Source organism: Felis catus, chromosome C1 (genome assembly GCF_018350175.1).
Source record: "Felis catus isolate Fca126 chromosome C1, F.catus_Fca126_mat1.0, whole genome shotgun sequence".
Taxonomy (NCBI): Eukaryota; Metazoa; Chordata; class Mammalia; order Carnivora; family Felidae; genus Felis; species Felis catus.
This window is the reverse complement of record NC_058375.1, coordinates 206,018,690-206,041,776: the sequence shown is the minus strand read 5'-3', so window position 1 is coordinate 206,041,776 and position 23,087 is coordinate 206,018,690. Positions and strand designations below refer to the sequence as shown.

At 44.4% G+C, this 23,087-nt stretch overlaps 1 protein-coding gene across 8 annotated transcripts in view; it reads right to left on the bottom strand.

Annotated features, from left to right (window-relative positions):
- SGPP2 (sphingosine-1-phosphate phosphatase 2) overlaps positions 1-23,087 on the bottom strand; it is a 110,798-nt gene that overhangs the window by 28,989 nt on the left and 58,722 nt on the right. The window contains exon 1 of one of the 8 annotated variants that reach the window (XM_023259723.2): positions 12,507-12,563. The exons of 6 other annotated variants lie outside the window; for them this stretch is intronic. Coding sequence is in view for 1 of the 2 variants with exons in the window: in XM_045034533.1 (XP_044890468.1) it covers positions 12,217-12,249 (33 nt within the window). In the remaining variant the exon portion in view is untranslated. Of the gene's footprint in view, positions 1-12,216; positions 12,409-12,506; positions 12,564-23,087 lie in introns of those variants that run through there. One more of the 8 variants, XM_045034533.1, reaches the window with a different exon arrangement.

Here is a 23,087-nt window from a genome sequence, read left to right as displayed (position 1 = left end):
ATCAGGAGCATCAGTAAGATACATGGCAGGAGCATTTCCAACCCTCAAATACCAGACAACTCAACCTAGAGTTTTCTCAAGTGATTGCTCACGATGACATTAATGAAGAAACGGCTCCGCTCCCTTCTTTCTCGTAAAGCACAAGATAGAAACCAGAATTCGACTTCCGTTACCCTTCAGGGACGAACAGGAAGGACTATCAACCACAGACTTCCTTTGGCAGAGAGCTCTCGAGGACACTTTCAGGATCAGGCACAAAGCCGGAAGAGCAGCCCCTCTACTCAAGCCTGCATTTGCCATGCGGAAGTGTGGCCTGAAGACGGGCCGTGTGTGCCCCACCCTGGGCCCCGGTCTCAAATGCAGCATCTCAGGCCCCAGCCCGGACCTACGGAATGAGAGCCCAGCTTTCACAAGACTCTCAGGTGGCTCGTGTGCACATGAGAACTGGAGAAGCCCCACGTGACACTGTGTTCTCGCACGGGTCCCTTTGTCCCGGGCTTTAATCATAAACCTCCTCATCTTACCACGACCGTATTGATTTTACTAGGCCTCTGTTCAGCTCGTGATGGGTGGAGTCACCTTGCTTTGGGACGAGACCGGCCATGAGTGCTTTAGGGCCTGGCCACATTCTGGTGCTTTCTTTTAGCTCGCTTAATTCTGAGCAATATTCCAGCGTACTCACGTCCCCCAGAAGGCACTGCTTGTGTTTTGTGCCCCACTGCCCAGTTTGCTCTGGGTTAAAAAACCAAGAACCACTGTGTGCACAGCAGGCCAAATCCACAGGCTTTAAAGCCTCAGTGACAATCACTGAATTCCATAGCTGTGATTTCTAATCGGACTTTGAAATTCAACCTCTTTACCGTCCCCTTATTACCAGGAACTACTGTCCTGGAAACCGGCTCGCTCTTTTATGTTTCCGCCTCCCTCCTGTGAACCTGTAAAAACCGCATCAGACTGACAATTATGTGTGGGGACGGAAAACTTGCAGCCATCACCGACGACCAGGAATGTCTCAGAAGCCACTTGAGATCCATTTCTCAACACTGGCCCTTCCCCACTCACCAACAAAAACGAAATATTGCAGGCATGGTAATTCTAGTTTGCTTAAGAGTACTTAAAATCCGCAGACAGGAACCCTTGAAATCATTAAGTGAAGACAGCCAGGGGGCCTGTGGACAAATTTTTAAATTTCCTTGGAGTTCACAAGTCCCTCTGACTCCACTTCTATTTTGCCTGCTACGTTTGAAGGATGTTTTTAAGAATTAGGACAGTTGTTCGTTTCATTTCAAAAAATATTACCGCCGCATGTTGTTTCTGACCCATAAATTTCAAATACCAATTACTGTAATGACAGCTCTCCTTAAACAGAAAATAGAGCTCTATTTTTCAAGTCCTAGGGAAGGAATACCTCTTGTGGGCCGGGGAGTCCTGTCTCTGCCCTCGCATTCATTACAGGGAAGCTACAATGAGCCCAGCCCTGTATGAGGTCCCCGTGACACAAACAGAAGGTCTCATCGTAATGCCAACACGCTTTGAAAAAAATTATCCAACGAATCCTATGGATACTTATATATGTAGAGACAGAACGAAGAAGCCAGAACAAAAACAAAGAAAAAAGAAGTACATACTGTATGATCTTGTTTTTATAAAATTCTTGAAATGTTAACTTTAGAGCACAGAAAGCTAGACCAATGGTTGCCAGGAAGGCGGTAAAGAAATTACATATGGGATATGCACCTAGGCCAAAATTCTCCAACCTGTACATTTTAAGTATGTGGAAAGTTTGCGAACACACTAATTATAGAATTGGACATTTTCAATGGGTGGATTGTACAGTGTGTGAATTATACCTCAATAAAGCTGTTAAAGACATGTTTATTGTAGGTCAATCACATCTCAACAAGTGGTTGCCTTAGCTTGCTTGGGTTGCCATAGCGACTAAACATAGGCTGGTGGCTTATAAACAAGGGAAACTTGTTTCTTATATTCTAGAGGATGGAAAGTCCAAGATCAAGATGCCACCAGATCTGGTATCTGATGGGGACCTGCTTCCTGGCTCACAGACAGCCATCTTGTCGCTGGGTCCTCACATGGCGGAAGGAGTGAGGGAGCTCTCTGGGGTGCCTTTTACATGGGCACTCAGCCTATTCATGAAGGTCCACCCTCATGACCAAAGCACTTCCCAAAGGCCCTACCTCCTAATACCATCCCATTGAGTACTAGGTTTCAACATGTTAACATTTCAAAAGTTCTTCTCAAGTATGAGGAGATGTGCCGGTGGGTCTGGCCATGAGACACTGTATGGAAGGGCATCTGGATGTTCAGCTTACTAGTACGTTCGGGGAAGAAGCATAGCCAGATCTGATCTGTCCTCTGGTGCCCTGGGCAGAGTGGGGGCAAAGACATCAAGACTAAAGGGAAGGAGGCCAGGTAAGAGAATATTGCAAAATCCAGGTGAGAGATAAAGGTGGGATCAAGGTCAGCAAAAGTAGGGCAGCAGACAGAATTTTTAAATGCTTTGGGGCGCCTGGGTGGCTCAGTCGGTTAAACGTCCGACTTTGGCTCCGGTCACGATCTCACGGTTTGTGAGTTGGAGCCCCGCGTCAGGCTCTGTGCTGACAGCTCCGAGCCTGGAGCCTCCTTTGGATTCTGTGTCTCCCTCCCTCTCTCTCCTCCTCCCCCACTCTCACTCGGGGTCTCTCTCTCTCTCTCTCTCTCTCTCTCTCTCTCTCAAAAATAAACATTAAATTTAAAATAAAAAGAAGTATTAAAAAAACTTTTTAAGACAAAAGAATTTCAAACAGGTTTATAAATGTAAGAATGGCAAGTAGAAATTATTTAAATAAGAGAGGAAAAAAACCCCAGAAATGGATGGACTAGGGACCCAGAGGTGATTGTGCACACGGAAGTGTTTCAGTTCAGAAGCGCTGAACTACAGGTCCTCACAAGGGACATGCTATCTCCTGGCAGACATTCCTGACTAGCTCGATGATTACGGGCACCAGCAGCATTAAGAGGGGGGAAGGCCAGGGATACGATACGCCATTGAACGCACAAGATGGTCACCCTAGGAAATCGTTCTTTGTGTCCAATAGGATTCTTGAGGGCTCTGCCAGACATCCTTGTAGGTGAACACCTATCTGTAATCCTCTCTGAATGGAGAGCCTAATTCTCTGCTAGAAGGAAACACCAAATATTTTCTTTCGAGGTTTGAACACACACTGAAGTTTCTGAGAACAGAACTACCAAGGAAACTGAGGGAAGACTGAAATTTCGGTTGATTTGAAACTTTATCTAGAATTGCTAACCATGTGAGGCAGTTGGGTCACCAATGGAAAGGCTGCTCGATGCGTGAGAGGCTCGCACACCGCATGCCTGTGTCCACACCACCATAGTTGACACACTCACAGTGACACTGTTTATAGGTGCAAGGATCCTACTATTACCCTACGTGGACATGCCCTCGCATTTACTTATTTATTTTTTATTTTTATAAAATTTTTTAAAACGTTTATTTATCTTTGAGACAGAGAGAGACAGAGCATGAACGGGGGAGGGTCAGAGAGAGAGGGAGACACAGAATCCGAAGCAGGCTCCAGGCTCTGAGCTGTCAGCACAGAGCCCGACGCAGGGCTCGAACTCACAGACCGTGAGATCATGACCTGAGCCAAAGTCGGACGCTTAACTGACTAAGCCACCCAGGCGCCCCTATTTTTTATTTTTAAAGTTCATTTATTTTGAGAGAGAGAAAAAGCACAAGTGGGAGAGGAGCAGAGAGAGGAGAGAGAGAGAATCCCAAGCAGGGTCCGCAGGGTCAGCGTGGAGCCCCATGCGGAGCTCGAACATACGAACCGTGGGATCATGACCTGAGCTGAAGTCGGACAGTTAACCAACTGAGCCACCCAGGTGCCCCAGCATTTGCTTATTTTACTTTTTTTTTTTTTTTTTTTTTAGTGTTTATTTGCTTTTGAGAGACAGAGAGAGACGGAGAGGGCAGAGAGAGAGAGAGAGGGAGACGCAGAATATGAAGCAGGCTTCAGGTTCTGAGCTGTCAGCCCAGAGCCTGACACGGGGCTCGAACTCACAGACCGCGAGATCATGACCTGAGCCGAAGTCGGATGCTCAACCGACTGAACCACCCAGGCGCCCCAGCATTTGCTTATCTTAAAAGTCACCTTATTACAAGGCAGAGTTTTCGAAATTATGTAAGTAGGTCATATTATCTATGAATAACATGCTTTGAAAGAAAGCAAAGCGGGCACTATAAAACATTTAGAATATAAAAGGAGGTGCTACCATGCTAGGTTTAGGAAGCCAGACACAAAAGACCACATATTGCCTGGTTCCATTTATATGAAATATCCAGAACAGGCAGATCCATGAAGTCGGACAATAGATTAGTGATTGCCTAGGGCTTGGAGGCCAGATGTCTACAATCGAGGTGTCAGGGGACCGCATTCCTACAGGGTTCTAGGGCAGAGCCCTTTTTTTTGTCTCTTCCCGTTCCTGGTGGCCGGAGGCCCTCCTAGGCTTGTGGCCACATCCCTGCAATCTCTGCCCCTGTGGTCACTTGCCTCTTCCCCTTCCCTCTGTCTCCGGCCCTTCTGCCCATCTCAACTCTCCCTCTGCCTTTTTCTTACGAGGGTACTGGCCACTGGATTGAAGGCCCACTCAGACATCCAGGAGGATCTCCTCATCTCAAGATCCTTAACTGAATTCATCTGCCAGCCTTCTTTTTCTAAAAAAGATAGTGTTCACAGGTCCCGCGTATTAGGACGTAGATGTGTCTTTTTGACGATGACCATCTAATGCACTCTATTCAGCAAATAGTGAGTGCAAGCGAATGACCACGCATTGCGCTGGTTTCAGGATGACCACAGAGAACAACGCAGATAAGATCTTTGTCCTCATGGAGCATATGAATGGAAACATTAGCAAAAAGTATGCTTAGCTTCTTTGCATTTTACTGGTTCAATAAAACAACATCATCATGCTAACAACAACAAAAAAAAAAGGTGCGCTGGATCTTATAGAATCAAAAAGTCTAAAATATTGAAAACATTACTGTAGATATGAGCATCACATGTCATTAGGGAATTATGAAATAAAACAATGAGATATCATTACATATCTATCAGAATGGCCCAAATCTATGTTTTTAAATATGAAATTTATTGTCAAATTGGTTTCCATACAACACCCAGGGCTCTTTCCAACAGGTGCCCTCCTCAATGCCCATCACCCACCCTCCCCTCCCTCCCACCCCCCATCAACCCTCAGTTTGTTCTCAGTTTTTAAGAGTCTCTTATGCTTTGGCTCTCTCCCTCTCTGATCTTTTTTTTTTTTTTTCCCTTCCCCTCCCCCACGGTCTTCTGTTAAGTTTCTCAGGATCCACATAAGAGTGAAAACATATGGTATCTGTCTTTCTCTGTATGGCTTATTTCACTTAGCATCACACTCTCCAGTTCCATCCACGTTGCTACAAAGGGCCATATTTCGTTCTTTCTCATTGCCACGTAGTACTCTATTGTGTATATAAACCACAATTTCTTTATCCATTCATCAGTTGATGGACATTTAGGCTCTTTCCACAATTTGGCTATTGTTGAAAGTGTTGCTATGAACATTGGGGTACAAGTGCCCGTCTGCATCAGCACTCCTGTATCCCTTGGGGAAATTCCTAGCAGTGCTATTGCTGGGTCATAGGGTAGATCTATTTTTAACTTTTTGAGGAACCTCCACACTGTTTTCCAGAGCGGCTGCACCAGTTTGCATTCCCACCAACAGTGCAAGAGGGTTTCCGTTCCTCCACATCCTCTCCAGCATCTGTAGTCTCCTGGTTTGTTCATTTTGGCCACTCTGACTGGCGTGAGGTGATATCTGAGTGTGGTTTTGATTTGTGTTTCCCTGATGAGGAGCGACGTTGAGCATCTTTTCATGTGCCTTTTGGCCAGAATGGCCCAAATCTAAAACGCTGACAACACTAAATGCTGGTGAGGATGTGGGGCAACAGGAACTCTCATTCATCACCGATGACAATGCCAGATGGCACAGCCACTTCGGGAGTCAGTTTGGTGGTTTCTGACAAAACGGAACATTCTCTGACCCTAAGATTCAGCACTCGTGCTCCTTGGTATTTAACCCAAATGAATTGGGTGCATTGAACCCGTACACAAGTGTTTGTAGCAGCTTTATTCCTAAGTACCCAAACTCAGATGTGATCAAGATGTCCTTCAGCAGATGAACGGGTAAATGAACTGTGGTACATCCAGACAAAGGCGTGTTGCTCAGCACTAAGAGAAGGGAGCTTTCAAGCCATGAGAAGACGTGGAAGAACCTTAAATCCCTACTACTAAGTGAAAAAAAATCTGAAAAGGTAACATGCTAGATGCTTCCATCTATAGAATATTCTGGAAAAGGTAAAACTGTGAAGAAGTAAAAAATCAAAGGTTGCCAGACATTGGAGGGGAGGAAGGATAGGTGGAACACTGGAAAACTACTGCGTATGATACCATAATGGTGGATACGTGTCATTACACATTTGTCCAAACCCATTGAATGTACGACACCAAGAGTGAACTGTAAACTGTGGACTTTGGGTGATTACCATGTGTCAGTTAGGGTCATCAGTTTTCACGAATGTACCGCTCTAGTGTGGGATGTTCATAATGGGGAGGCTGTGCTTGGTTGAGGGCAAGGGAGTATATGGGAAGTCTCCATACTTTTCCTTCGGTTTTGCTACGAGCCTAAAACCGCTCTAAAAAATAAAGTCTATTAAAAAGAGTACTATGGCAGAAGAGAACCATTTCTCCATTTAGTTTGCAGTTAAAGAGTATAATGATTAACTTGACGTGGCTTGCCCTAAATGGAGGGCTTCACTCTGTATTGTTGAAGGGCCCTCCTACCTAAAGGGACCAAATTAAGTTCCATCATCCATCACATTCCTTTGGACTGAGGCCCCAAAGGCCTATGTGTAAAGGAAAAATCCATGAGAGGAGGCAAGGCAGGAAGCAATTATAGATCATTAACGCTTTAGCAAACTGTCTGGGTCCCTTGCACGGTGCTGGGGCCCTGTAGCATTTTGTGATGAGGAATTAGCCTATTTGCTTACTTCTGTCCTGATTACAAGATAAAGGAAATATACAGGTGGGGGAAAAAAATCCAGTTCTCTGAATAGTCTACTGTCGATCCCAAGAAGACAAAAGGCTTTTCTAGTAAATCAATTCTGTCAACACAAAACATGTCTTACCGGCATGGAAGGACTTCTAAGTTGGGGTCTGTTCTTAACATCTGGGCCCATCAGGCACAGTCACAGAAAACAGTGCGTGTTCTCTTAGTGCGGTAGCCCTGTCTAGCTATTACAATCCCAACGGACACCTTCACTGTCTTAACACATCTCAGATTAACAATACTTTACTCTTCACATTAGTATAAATGAAACCTGGATAGTTTTGAAAATAGAGGATCCTTGAAAGAACATTATTACTAGTACAGCAGCTACTCGTTCTTTTTTATACACTGAGATCGCCTGGTGCCCCCCCATTTGTCCTCCCCCCTCCAACCCAAAGCATCCCCATTCTCATGGTGTAAAGGCTCCACTATTGTTACAATAAAAGCTAAGTCCTCTGTATGACACAAGGAGCAACAAGAATCTGTTTTCAAATTACACCCCCAACCCCCCAACCCCCAACCCCCATCCACACACATATTTTGATAAATGTTAACGTCTGTCTTCCAGCTATCCTCTACCATGGGGGAATGACACTAACAAAAGTATGTCCCTCGGGTCTCAAAATGGAAACATTTTGAATCCTTGGGATTTATAGCCTACCCATGGGTTTATTTTTTAAAAAGTCAGGAATTAGTTATATCATTCCTTAACTGCTGGAGATTCGAACACTAAGATGTAATCCAGAGACCACAGCTGCTCCACCAGTACATACCCATCTTGTTTCTTAGTCCAACCAAAGGAAGCGCGTTCCCCTTCTCCTCAGGTTACTGATGTGATGATTTGGATAAAGACAGACCAGATACCCAACCGTTCTACTCCTATCATGTACCCACGAGAACTGAAAACATAGGTCCTCGCAGAAACTTGCACGTGAATGGTCTTAGGGTCATCCTTCACAATAGCCAAGAAGTTTAAACAACCCAAACATCCATCCACTGCTGAATGGATAAACAAAATGTAGATCAGTACGATAGAATATTATTTGTCCATAAAAAAATAATGAGATACAGATACAGACCGTATACATGGATGAACCCCGAAAACAGTATGTTGCGTAGCCAGATAAGGACAAATATTGTATGATTCCATTTATATGAAATGTGCAGAACAGGCAAATCCATAGAGACAGAGAGTAGATCAGTGGTTGTCTGGGGCTGGAGAGGAGGGGAATGGGGATAGGAGGTTTCTTACGGGCTGAATTTTTTTTTAAATTTTTTTTTTCAACGTTTATTTATTTTTGGGACAGAGAGAGAGACAGAGCATGAACGGGGGAGGGGCAGAGAGAGAGGGAGACACAGAATCGGAAACAGGCTCCAGGCTCCGAGCCATCAGCCCAGAGCCCGAAGCGGGGCTCGAACTCATGGACCGCGAGATCGTGACCTGGCTGAAGTCGGACGCTTAACCGACTGCGCCACCCAGGCGCCCCATCTTACAGGCTGAATTTAGATGGTGGTAATGGAGTACAACTTCATGAATACATGAAAAACCATTGAATCACACTCTTCAAAAAGGCGACCATTATGATATGTGACTGTCATCACAGTTTAAAGAGAGAGAGAGAGAGACACTGGACATCGAAATACGTCCCCAAACACCTCTTCCTTGTGTCCCTGAAGTCCTTTGTTGCAAAGTGTTATTGACGACACCTTCCAGTATTGATTCCAGATAAGCAGCTATGGGGGCTACAAATAGTCTTTGCTTCAGGAGCTCCGCCCAGCTCTGCCCCAATCCGGTTCTGCAGGGCACTGAGTGGGGGACCGCCCATGGCAGAGAGAAAGCTGCTGAAAATCCACCTACTCCAAACCGGGACCAGGGGACTCATGCTAGAGCAATTTTTAGCTGTGGAGACTGTTCAGATCAACACTTTTTACAAAGAGATGGGGCTGTGTTCTTGTTTACTTGGTACACGGTCCTCTCTTCTCCCTGGAAGACAGGGCTCTGTGGCATCAGGGAGTGAATTAAAAGCAGTCCTTTGTTATGGTTACTTCAGAACATTCTAGAGGCCACTGCCTAACAGCCAGTGTGAAAAGTTGTTTTCAGTTGGTGAATGTTTTCTCATGCTTATGGCATTACTTTATTTTCTTTACTTTTTAAAATTCTGAGCCCATTCCAGTGTGTGTCGTGTACTTGTGTGTGTTTGTGTGGGTGGGGTGGTGGTGAGTCACTCAGAGAAGCAACTGTAATTTCAAACTAATAAGATTTCATTCCATGCCTGAAGCACCAAAACAAAGAAATTACAGAGCAAACACCATAAATCACAGAAGACTGTCAGAAAACTGGTCTTTGCATATTCAAAGTCCCGTAGAAATGCAGATATAATAGCTAAAGCACAAACGACAGGCGAGAAAAATAAAATAAGTTACAACATTTGCCGTTCTAATGCAACATTTTTGCAAGCTCAGAGCTGTTTCTGACCTTTCTGAAGGCAAACACTAAGGGTACAGAGATTAGTAATTCAGTCACAGATGTATGAACATCTTTGAGAAAGTCACTCCAAACCAACTAAGCCTCCTTTTCGTTATTAGAAAGGAGTTGGGTAAAATGATAACCTCATATTCGTGTAGGGAATTCTTTGGAGTATATTTTCATAGACATTATTTCATGTTCGTATCATTCTGATTTTACGGATGAGGAAACTGAGGTTTAGAGAAGGTGAGTGTCTCGCTAAAGATAACACCATCAGTGCAGCGGAACTGGACTTGAATTTTCTTTTCTGATTGCAAATCCTATGGTCTTTCCACCATGCTCCAACAGCTAGCATCTGACGAATAATATGTTAAAGCAGTCTCTTTCCTTAAGGAACCCAAAGTCCATGATCCTAACCCATTACATCCATGTAGCACTCAATAGAGGTCACTTGACTGCCCTTCAGACTGAGGGATTAAGATGTCACAGCTGCTGAGAAAATTTCCAAATGCTTATCTGTACCATTTCACCAATGAACTGTGCAGCAGAAGGCTGAGACCAGTGTCCTTTACTCGCCACTGGACAGATGTCACATCCAAAATGGTACCCACTGCGGGAATGGGTGTCTTCAATACTAATAATTACAGAGCGTGTACAAAAGTTAAAATCATGCATAAGCCTACCCTCCTTCAACCAATCAACCAACCGTGAAAATCTGGAAACAACTCTCAATAGCCATGACAGACTACCAGTTAAAATAAATTATGCAACAGTTCAAAAAGCCTTATGAAATATACTGTTAAATTAAAAAAAAAAAGCCACAGGCTGCAAGAGTATATATCGACCCCATTTGTATTTTTAAAAAATGTATTTACATATAAATGCATGTAGGCACATGGGAAATTGTGGATGACAGAATAACTAGGGGGTAGAACTGAGGTCTGGGGTGGCCACTGTGTGTACTGTTTTGAGTTTTTCACACAAAAACAAACAACAAGGGGTGCCTGGGTGGCTGAGTTGGTTAAGCATCCAACGCTTGATTTTGGCTCGGGTCATGATCCTAGAGTCATGAGATCAAGCCTCGCATCAGGGCTCCGTGCTGAGTATGGAGCCTGCTTGAGATTCTCTCTCTCTCTCGGACCCCACCCTGCCCCTCTCCCCTGTTCCTGTTCCCTCTCTAAACAACGACAACAACAATTTGCTTCAGAGAAGAGTGTAACCATTGCAAAGAACGTTCCTTTTCATGACCCTTCTCTCTCACATTTTTAAGTGTTTTCATTGTTAGTCCTGCTGACCACAGGAAAATAAATGGTAAAATAATACCGAAAGATCAAAACCATTATTTTTCTAGACACCCCCCCAAAAGCAAAAAGGCAGTAGATGTTAGTCACTCACTAAGTTCAACTTTCTTATCTGATTCAAGCCACAGACTGTTCCCATCTCCAAGTATGTGCTAAAAAGCTGTGTAACACAGCCAGCCAGGCTAGGCTACAGCAAAAAAAAAAAAAAAAAAAAAAAAAAAAAAGAAAAGTCTCAGAATTTAAGCTGGAAGGAAAGTCCATCTCTAGTCTTGGCTGACTATTAACCTAAGACTCTTCTGTTTTTGCCTGCATAGAAAACAGTAAAATCTGCAACGGGACTTTTTCACGGGTTAGAAACCCAACACATTCAGGAAAATCACCCCAAGCAATCTGAGCCAAGAGCCCAAGAGCTGATTCTTTGCCAATGAGCTTCACCAATCAGCCAAGCATCAGCCTTGGTCTTTATGGGGCAACAACAGCCTACATGACTGGCTTTTTAGTACTTTCAAGATTAGCATGGCTTTAACCGGAACATGTCTGGACCTCTGCAGGGACCCCGTCCGTGGCCCTCGTACCCAGCTGGGCTTGGGGTCCCCTTCATGCTCCCAGATCAGTCTGCCCAGCTCTCATTAACACTTTGCAAACTACGGTCAGTCACAAACCTCCGTCTGGATTCTTCCACACCCATGGATGACCCATGCGATTCTCTCTTTAATACTGGTCTTCAAGTGGGCTTTCTCTCTTCTAGTAAAACATTTGTGAAATCATGACCTGATTCGTGGCTATATTTTACAACCTAATTAAAACCAAGTTGTACATATTTAAAAAACAGAAACTCACCCCACCTACTAAGCACTCTGGAAATCACAGTTATACAATTAAGCGGCTATCGATCTCCACTCATTTTCATACGATTATCTCTAATCTGGGCTATATGCTTGTTTTATCCCCTGGCTGCAGCAAAAAGCCTGGGTCCTAAATGAATGCATACATGCGGTATGATGCAAACAGGCAGTAAGCATGCACGTATCCCTCACTATCCAAATTCTTGTGTTCTGAAATCGGAAGCTGAAGACATTTAGGTAAATGTTTGGGTGAATTTCTTGCCATTAAACCTCATGTCACCTGCCATCTGGAACTCAGGAACCAGACAGACTGGAACAATCATAACCGTTGTTGTTCAACCTTGCCACCTGGACGTGGCCTCAAATGTATTACTTTTTCATGTTCACAACTCATGCCGCTCTCTCGGTTCCCCCTCGAGAGAAGTGAGCTCACCTTTTTATGGGGCACCAGCCACATCCTCGTCATGTTGGTAAAAGTTGGTAAAAGCTAAGGGGACACGCCTGTATTAGGGGTCTAGTCACCAGCCTGCTTCCAAAGTGGACACTGGGATTCCTTCCTTGACCTGGATAGCACAGACTACATGTTAAGAAGTGATTCTACCCTTAGTGTGTTCAGGGAACCATCAAGGCTGAGAATGGAAAGCTGATAGCCAATGGAAATTCCATCCCCACTTTCCGGAAGCAAGATCCCACCAACAGCAGATGGGGTGATGTGCTCAATACCTCACAGAGCGCACTGATATCTTCACCATCTTAGACAAGGCCGGTGCTCACTTGAAAGGTAAAGACAAAGGATTATCATCTTGACCCCTTGTGCTGATGTCACAATGCTCAGAAAGGGAGAGAGCTGTGGCAATGACAACTCCTTTAAGATTGTCAGCAATGCCATCTACAGACTGAGGGGTTGGCCCTCCTGGCTGAGGTTCTCCACGATGACCTTGGCAATGTGGAGGAACCTAAGACCATGGTCCGTGCCATCACTGTTCACAGATCATGATGGTTCCATGGTGGTCACGGATGAGAAGGGCAAGCTGTGGTGTAATGTCCATGGCCCTTTTTCCTGAATCTCTAGTCCTGCCAACTTGCGTGCAAGGTCATCCCTGAGCTGAATGAGCAGCTTGCTAGCCTGGCCTCGGGAGTGGTACCATTTCTAATATTAGCTTCCAAAATGAGCTGTCATTTTCCCCAGGGCTCTCGTCTTTAGCAACAGCAAGCTAGAGCTTTTCAGCATAGTGCATTAATAATAAGCTGCTGCTGGCTGTACCTAAATCCTCGCTTGCTTAGACCTACGTTGGCTTGGGAGCCATTGAGATGTTAAAAATCAACATTGCTAACAGCAGCCTATATAGGGCGCCTATGATAAAGCAAATAAGGGATATGCTCTGGCCGTAATTCAGGAGAACAGTAGTTTCTACCTTCAAAGGACACTGGCAAAGCACTCTCTTATTTTTCTCCATAAATATAAGAAGGGGACACCAGTAGGTTATATTTAGTGACCAGGTTTTGATCTTCCAATTTTCCCAAGATGTTTTTGTGTACCTACCCTAATTTCTGGTGATTTTTTTTCAAAACTTAATTCACTTTCACCTAGGCCAATTTCTGTGTTCCATCCGTGTTTTACAAACGTTCCCACAATTCGATCACTCATGTTCTAGGAGTGGGCCCAGCAAATGGGAAAACTTAGGAGAGGGACACAATGAATATCTGCCCAGACCCTTCTTAAAACCCTGGTCATTGGCCACCTAGGTAACTTGTGTTTCACCATAAAGCATCTGTCTTAAAAACCGTTGGTCATCAAAACAAATGTTCTTACGTGTCCCCTTTCAGCTCCACCAAACCCCAAACATTTACTAGAACAAAAACAGCCACGTAGACGAATGTACTTGTGTTTCTGTGATGTGTGTCAATTTCCTGAAGGAAAAATATTCAATTGGAAAAAGCAATTAAAATGGGATTTGATTGGGATTAAAATGGGATTCAGGCTCAGTAGATCTGGAAATCTCTCTAGCTCCGGAGAGTGTAGCCTTGAACTACTCTAAGAGAATGTGATCACACTGCCCCTGCCTGTCCTTCTACGGCAGTATCTGTGGAGGAGGAAGTCTCTGGAGGCGGTGAGGTCGGGGAGGCCATCACGCTGACCTGACAGACCCTGAGCCTGATTTTAGGCTAAGGGTCTTTCAGGACACCACAGGCCCTCCTTCCACAGTTGATCGGAATTGGGTCATTTTATGTTGGCTTCCTGTAAAGAGATGGCTCTTGCAGGTTCAGGAGAGCGGGTCACCCAGAGAGTCTATCAGTCTACATTCTTACACAACTCAGAAAAGATCGGAATGGTGGTCACTCAAGGGAAACACAAAAGATTTTCTTTCTGGAAGGATTAAAGACTCCAAGGAGTCAAGCCACACAACCGCATCCATCCAAATTCTGAGCACAGTCCACCGCATCTCAGTGGCTTGCCTTTCACAGGCCCAGTTGACCGCACCGCACAGAAAGAAATATGGCTTCTGGTGTAGGCACACGTAACGCTACTGTAACTCCAAGGGATTACAACCATCTTTAATCAGGAAAGCAGTCTTAAGGAAGGATTTGTGCTAATGGTCCTTGTTGGAGGGAATACAAGGGTTAGGGGCCTTCTGCTTGCCTGGATTTGGTTCCCGTCACGTATGTCCAAATCTTCCCCTTTCTCTTACTTGGCAAGAAATTTAACACTGAGCTAACTGGTGATAGGAACGGTGGACGGTAGTCCCAGACCTTCAGGCCTGGCTGTTCTCTGTAGCGCGGGCCACATTGCCTCATGCTCAAACGACTGCGCATTCATGGGAGAAGCACTGTTTCATCACGAGGTGCTTTCTTGTGCTACGGTCCCTGAGCAAACAAAATTACCAGTTAAAAGGCTGGGAAGGAAATGGAGGGCTAAGGAAATGCATAAGAATAAAAATTCAATATGCAAGCTAACAAAATTATGGAAGCCATAATCATAGGATGTAAGGAAGAAAATTCACTTACGACAATGCAGATGACATCAGTTTTTGGTGAGGGCGCCCTGGCTACGTATCTATCTACTCAATGTATCAGGGGAGTAGCCAAACATCTATTTCCAATTTTCAGTTTGACATCCCTGGCCATGCTATCAACACTGGCCAAGGGCGATTTCATACTCATTTTTGAACAACTATCAACATGATAGCCAGCTCCGTGTGCCAAGTCAGTTTGGGGTCTACAGACCCAAGCATCCAATCTCCATAATACCCTCAATCGGCTAACCCTAACCCTAACCCTTATATACTCCTCACCTCCCCCCACCTTTCTGGTTATACTTCTCTTCCCTCCAAACTGAAAAGAGGCATTCTCATGAAAATCAGGACCCACATGGTCATTTTTCTACTGCTCCCCTCCCCCACCATCACCAGCCCTGGGAACAGCAACACACATCCATTTGTAAATGTAACGGGCCCTGGTCTAAGATTTAACCTCTCTCCTGGGAAATGTCTAAGCGTTGGACAGTCTTCTGTACAGGAGAGAGTACCCAAGCTCTGACGTTCAGGTAGAGGCTCTCGTACCAAAGGCGTGAAACCAGTCAGCCAGACTGGTTCAGTTCCACCTGCTGGTGATACCTTTCTGCCAACCAAAGGGTTCAGACATACTCTGAGCCAGCCCAGCGTGAGACCTTAACATTCTAAGTTCTAACCTGGGGCACCGGAATTCCTGATCCTTCAGCCTCTCTGCCAAGAGACTTCTGGTTCTAGTAAGCTCTATGGAAGGGCTTGCTTGGCTAAAATATAATGACACCAACTTTTAGAGCTCAACCAAAAAAAACCCCAAAAAACCTGCAACTCACCACTTCCCGAAACGAACATATTCTAAGAACTAAGATGATACTGCATTTGACAAGGGGGTGTAGACATGTAAATATTCTCTAGCCCATCATCTCTGAAAAGCAAGTTTCCTCTTCCTTTTGGCTGCAGTGATGTCTTTCTTCTGAAAACACGGTCTGCTTTTCGTCTGGTGCCCCATCTCCGCTGTTTTCCTCTACATCTCTGGCAGGAGGGTTTCACTGCAAGGTTTCTCCCAGGCAGAGAAGAATGGGCTCTCCTCCCCTGGAGTTAGAGGACTCTCCTGAAGGGCCGGTCTTTGAGTAGGAAGGGCCAGGAATCCCAGAGGGTCCCCTGGCTGACGCCTGCTCTCTGCAGGAGGCAAAGGAAGGAGTCTGGAGGAATACAGGCGACATGGAGAGAGGAGGGCAGGGCGCCACTGATTGTCCAGTTGGCCAGTGAGTGATTAACTCTATTAGGAGGGGCTGTTGATCACGCAGTCAGCAGCCCCCAGATGGGCCTGTGACCGGGGCTATAACCTCCCCGTGACCCTTTGTAATGAGAGAGGCTTGACTTGAGCCTTGCCGGTGTCTGCTTTCTGGGCCAACAGGCACATCCCTGAGCCCTTTTCTCTTACTGCCACATGCAGGAAGGCGGAGGCCCGTACGGTGGGGAGCAAAGCCTATCTTTGTACAAAACTACCGTTCAGCAAAATGTCTTACGGATTTGAATCGCAGCACAAGTTTTGTTTCGAAGATGGAAAAGGCCAATTCGAAGGTGGCTGGCTTCACGCTCTTAAAAATCTGAGGGCCTTGCCTGATGGGCCATTCAGGCTGCTTGGGAACACCGGTTTCCAAAGGAATACAGAAATCAATCAGAAAGACCGCTAAGGTTGCAACATTCTAGGTTTGCCATTTACAGGTGAGTTGCAAGTGACCATCAAGTCCGCCCTGTGCCCAAATGCCACCTTCTGAGAAAGGCCTTCCCTGACCTCCTTCCCTAACACAGTTACCTCTCCACACACCTTTCCTTTTTCTCCGTAGAATTTCACGCTGCCTGCATTTAGACTATGTATTTCTGTTTTATTGGCCCTATCCTCACCTGGAACGGATGCCCTACCCTGTTTGTGACCCAGAGTCTGGAACAGTGCCTGGTGTAGTTTGCAATCTTTGCCCTCGCCACCCGTGTCAGCCAAAAAGTCTCTGCCAGCTTCTCACTCTGCCTCCTCAGTCTTCAAGCCTTAACTTAAATGAAACAGCCCAAAGCACTCTTTCTTGACCACCTTCTTTCAAGTAGGTCTCTGCTTTCACCACGGTTGTGGCCCAAACGATACCAACAGTCTTCAATTACTGCATCGTTTTACTTAATACTGTCTGTTTTGCCTACTCCTGAATCCCAGGAAAGCAGGCTGGGGTCGGTCTTGGTCATTGCTTATTCCCCAGCACTTAGCATATAAGTATCATCAGATGTTGGTTAAATGAATGACTAAATTTTAAGCTGTTACTCAGCAATGACAAGGTAAGAAAGGAGATCTGACACTCTCGTTAGAAAGCAAATAAAAATCTGGTTTCGGGTTCAAATATTTATCAGTTCAGAAACGAACGGAATTGTTACTTTCACACCGAAAAAACCTTGATGGACTCTCGACCAAATTTGCGCCCTGACTTTCCATCAGGGACACTGGGGAGCCATTGCAGATGGGGGGAAATTCCATTTTAAAAAGATCTCTAGGGTGCTATCTTAGTACTTGGTGGATTTTTCTAGCGTATCTGGAGCACCCTGAACAGTTAATTACTTCTTTACAGGACTGTCCCCTGTAGGGGGGCCAGCCCTTAAATCATCTTTGTAGAAACAGCCTTTATTCATTTTACCCAAAGATTTGAGTGGCTCTGAGGCGGTACCTTCAAGGGCCAATAAGGAACCATCTGGTAGGGAATGAAGATACAAGGTCTAGGCTGTCATTTTTGTTTTTAGATAATGCCAGTGTTGAGTCTCAGAGGAGGCAGGGGAGATGGCATCATGACAGGCAGTGGCAATAAGAGGAAAAAAGAAGAAAGCGGAGCACGATACGCCTCAAATGCATAGCCAGGGGTGGGAGCGTGGGTCGTCAGGAGTTCTGTGATTCCAGAGAATGGACAGGAGGAAGGGCTAAGGGTCGAGACTGAGGCAGAAATCCAGTTGTAAAAGACCTTACGGGTAGTTTTACGGTGCTTGGATGTTAGCATGCTTTAAAGAGTAGTGTGCTATCCTACTGCATGAGATAGATCACCCAAACACTGTGGGCAGGACGCGTTCGAGGGTCCTAAGAATAGCTGTAAGGAGATTAATTAGAAGGTTAATGTGATAGTGCCAGATAAAGATGACGAAGGCTGGAACTGAGGGAATGCTGCCAGAGATGTAGGAAACAGGAAGTTACAAGTGCAGGGTATAGAATAAAAATCTCTACTGGATGAATAAATGGATAATCCGTGGCTCCCAGGAGAATGGCTGTGCCCACTGCTTTAAAAAATGTATCAAAGTCTCAGGGACACCTGGGTGGCTCAGGGGGGTGAAGTGTCCAACTTCGGCTCAAGTTACGATCTCACAGTTCGTGGGTTGAAGCCCCGCATCCAGCTCTGTGCCAACAGCTCAGAGCCCGCTTGGATCCTCTGTGTGTGTCTCTCTCTGCCCCTCCCCCACTCACACTCTGTCTCTTTCTCTCAAAAACACACATTGAAAGAAATAGAAAATGCATCAATCTGAGAAGTGAAAACCTAGTAGACACGAACTGTTTTAAGATGCTTGTGTTTATTTTTGTAGCTTTTCTGTTTCACAGCTCCCTATGTTAAGGGAGATCATCTAGATGTTTTGATTTAGAAGTCCTGCTTTTTAGGGGCACCTAAGTGGCTCAGTCGGTTAAGTGTCCAACTCTTGGTTTCGGCTCAGGTCATGATCTCACGTTCTTGAGTTCGAGCCCCGCCGCACTGGGCTCCATGCTGAGAGTACAGAGCCTGCCTGGCCGTCTGTCTCTCACCCTCTCTCTTTCCCTCTCTCTCAAAGGTAAATAAATATTTAAAAAAAAAAAAAAAGTCCTGCTTTTCGGATCTAGCAACCTCGTGAAAAAATAAGAGTCAATAAGTCACTTACATTGGTAAATAATTTAGGGTTTATAGCTTGTATCAGTACTCTAGGAGGTAATTGAGAATCTTGTGTAACATACTAGGTAATGTCTTCTTCAATACTATGTAACTTCTAGGATCAATTACTGGAGTGAACAAAAGATTGTATGACTGGGGCACCTGGGTGGCTCAGTCGGTTAAGCGTCCGACTTCAGCTCAGGTCACGATCTCACAACTAAGTAAGTTCGAGCCCTGTGTTGGGCTCTGTGCTGACAGCTCAGAGCCTGGAGCCTGCTTCAGATTCTGTGTCTCCCTCTCTCTCTGCCCCTCTTCCACTCGCACACACTCTCTCTCTCTCTCTCAAAAAAATGGATAAGCAAGCATGAAAAAAAATTAAAAAGAAATTGTATGACTGATTACTACCGACCTGATCATGCATCTGGTGAGATCAAGGTCCCTGAATTAACCAGTATATAAAGTAAAACACACAGTTGATGTCGTTAATCAATGGCCTACATGTCCTAATAGAATGAATAGTTTTTTCCATATATTATTTTAAAGTGATACAGCACTTTTTAAAATCCATGTTCTTTGTGAACTATTCAATTAGAAATAGTAATAAGACAAGGTAATAGGCTATCTGTGTCCCCACCCCCACCCCCCTGAGAAGGAGGTACTAAATAGCAGGTTCTCAACGGTTCTCATGAATGCTGGGAAAGCCAGCTCTAAAATATATAAAAGGGGAGAATATACACAAATAGCATAATATTTGGTTGTGGAAGATGCTTTTGTAGTTACATTTATATAGAGAGTTGATCCTTGAGCAGCGTGGAGGTTGGGGCCCAGTGGAAAATGTGCAACTTAAAAAAAAATTTTTTTTAATTTTTTTTTTAAGTAAACTCTTAACTCACATGGGGCTTAAACTCGCGACCCTGAGATCAAGAGTCACATGCTTTACTGATGGAGCTAGCAAGGTGCCCCTCACGGGTAACTTTGAACTGCCCCTAAACTTAACTACTAAGAGCCCACTGTTGACTACAACCCTTACCGATAACATAAACAGTCAAGTAACACATACTTGGTACGTTATGTGTATTATATACTGTATCCTTACCTTTAAGTTGAGCTGGAGCAAAGATAACACTACGAAAATCCTAAGAGAAAATACATTTACAGTGTTGTGCTGTATTTATCAAAAAAAAAAAAAAAATCCACAAATAAGTGAACGTGCATGGTTCAAACCCATGTTGTTCAAGAGTCAACTGTCTCTATTATAACCTCATCAGTTATATCTAATGCTTGTGATTTGACGCTATAAAAATAAAGTCAGGGACCCACTTCGTGTTCCAGCAGCAGTATTTAGGTCTCTACCTGGTTTCTAACCCTTAAACAACTAACCCTTACTAACCCTTAAACAAAATGACTCCCCCTCCTCATTTGTTGTTGTTGTTGTTATTTATTTGTTGTCTTGGTTAAAGAAAAAATTCAAACGCCTTCCTGGAAGGTCTTCTGCGATACAGAAGATTGTATGTTGCATAAGGGGGAGTAAACACAAACTAAAATTTGCCACAAAATGATATTTGAAAGGGAATGATAGGGTAGTCACATAAAGGTATTCTAGGGTGGAATTCGCTATTGTCTCTATCAAACAAATCCCAAATCTGGATATAGGAAAGGCTAGGCTTTATTCAAAAGAATTATTTGCAAGAGGGGAAAGGCCTCTAGCAATAGGGTAACCCCTCTGGTCCAGAGTTCTGCAAGTGTTCTAAGACTAGCCAGAGAAGGGCTTTTCTGTAATAGGGAGGAATGAAAACGTTCCCTGGGTATGGGGAGGTGGACAGGACAGTGGATCAGAGATGTTGACCCTGAGCTCAGTTTATTCTCAGGAGGGCCCTTTTGGGGGAGTTGTTTGGGGGTCAATGTGGGTCAAAGTTCAAGGGCCTGGGGATGGAGAGAAGTTTCAAGCTTGGTCAAGCCAGGTATTGTGCAGATTGGCCAGGGGAGACAGAGTTCAAAGAATCTACAAGACAAAAATGGGAACTGGAAGGTTGAGTCTGGCCATACTCTTGGCTTAGAAGTCAAAGAAAGGGAAGAAGAACTTGGGCACTTTATCTAACCAGGTTTTGATTTGTAGGAGAAAGTGCTTTGGTGAAAGTACCACGAGATCAGCTCTGACATTGCCAAAATGCTTCAAGGCCCTCAAACCACCATCTTAGGTTAAGGGCAAGCCGAAGAAAACTGCCAGAGGCTGTCTGAGAAGCTGACGCTAGGCGAAATCAGAATTCGGGTCACCGTGCAAACAGGTGCAAACTTTCCTTTAGAAGAAAAAAAAAAAATGGCCCAGTCTTTACCAAACATTTAAAGGTCTGTAAATCTAAAGCCTGCTTACGTTTATCCAGTATATGTTATAGTGACTCATTATATGACTGTTCTTCTTGGAACTTTCCTAAAGGGCTGCATTTGCCCATCCACAAATATTCTACGTCGACCACCTACAGTCTAACCCGCCGGGCGCATTCCAAAGACGCTCCCTTTCCTCCCTAGAGGCCCTTTATTTTAGTCTGGACACAGTATGACGGCCTAAACAAGCAGCCGGATTGAGAAGGATTAGTAACGTCACATCCTTAGTTTTGTCATAGCAAATACAGGTATTAAATATCTTACCAAAATGATGTTAGATTAAGATAGGAATACATTTTCCGGGGTGGGGGAAAAGGAATTCTATCTGGATGTGCTATGCCACCTGTGGAGTTGCAGGCTTCTTTATTTTTAATATTATTTTTAGAAAGAATGAAGGACTCATGGAACTTATGTGTGGCACCTACTAACATGCTTCTGACATATTTTATTTTTTATGTTTATTTTTAATTTTTATCTATTTCTTTTAGAGAGCGCACGCGAGCAGAGGGAAAGAGAACCTTAAGCAGGGTCCACACCCACCCCCATCTGCCATCATGTTTTAGACACAGAAATGTTACCGTGTCTGCTTACGTCCAGCTGTTTCATGGCAGCCGTGAAATGCTGGCATGAGACCAGTTACACTGGAGAACCATCTATCTCATGGTTCTTCAGAGGCGCGCACATTTTCATCATCTTTTACTTTCTTCCCCCCAGGCTCTGCAGGGGCACACCTCGGAGTAGTTTATGAACGAGGTGTTGGTAGCAATAGCTAACGCATTGTGTCTAAGGTTACAAGATCCCCAAACCAAAAACTACAGGTAGAGACTTCGGCCTGATGTGTCTGCAAGAACACAAGATTCAGATGCTTCCAGAGAGGCCTTCAAAACATTGCCATTCTCGTCTTCCGCTTCGTATCAACGTCTGGTGTTTAAATGCACAGGACCTCAGCGTCTCGCGTCGCCAAGGCTGGGAAATGTCCAAAGTGTCGCCCAAAGAGTATTTGCCTTTGGGTTTTGATTTGGGTATCCGTTCACCTTGGCCTTTCCAGGATAATCTCAATCACCAAGATTTCTGTGCCATTTTCCAAGGATATTTTCTGAACCAGGATCCATCTCGTGAATGGCTCTTCATATTTTAATCTTAAAGGTGACACCCTAAAAAGGCTCTAGGTGGTTTTACACTCTTTTATAGATTTTCCTCAAACTATTCTTTATGAAGGTATAAAATTATACAAAATATCCATAGGAGAGCTAGATAACAGATTAGCACACCTTAAACACCCTTTGAGGTTACTGAGATGGTTTTAAATAAAGACAAGCACCCGGTTTTCCGAAACTCAGACTTTTGACAGAGTTTTAGTTATTTAGTCCATTCAGTGTTAAACATACCCTTTTAGTTGTCCCCAGGGAAAATAGTCAAACATTCTTTGTAGATTAGTATTTTTTTTTTTTAAGCATAAAATCCAGTCTTCTACGTTGCTTTCTACAGTACAAATTTAGGTTTTCATTTCTGAATCCAGCCCCCACTAGGCAAGAGCCTCAAAGGACATTCAGCTTCTTTGGAATGCTTACCCAAGTGAATGAGCCCCATCTTTTTTTTTTTTTTTTAATGAATTCTAATTAAACATCCACACTGTGATCCTTGTTAGCTAGAGAAAAATGGAGACTTTCCGTCTGTCCCCTTGTGTCCATTCTTTCTAGCTAAATGTTTTCCCCAATTATGTAGACAAACACTGAAAATTGCTCAACCTTGATTTATTTCAGGAAGCCGTCATTTAAGAAGCCCTGATGGGGGCGTGGTCAGGCTGGGCTGGGCTCACTTCCCACCGGCAACCCAGATACCGGTGTGTAATCAATTGTAGTGTTCGTATTAAACCCAGAGTTTCATTTTCTCCTTTGACTGAACCTTCTCTTATGGCCTCATAAAAGAAATCAGCTCCCTTATTTCCCTCATTTAGCTTTTATTTGTGTAGCAGTGTTCGTTTAAAAAGAAGC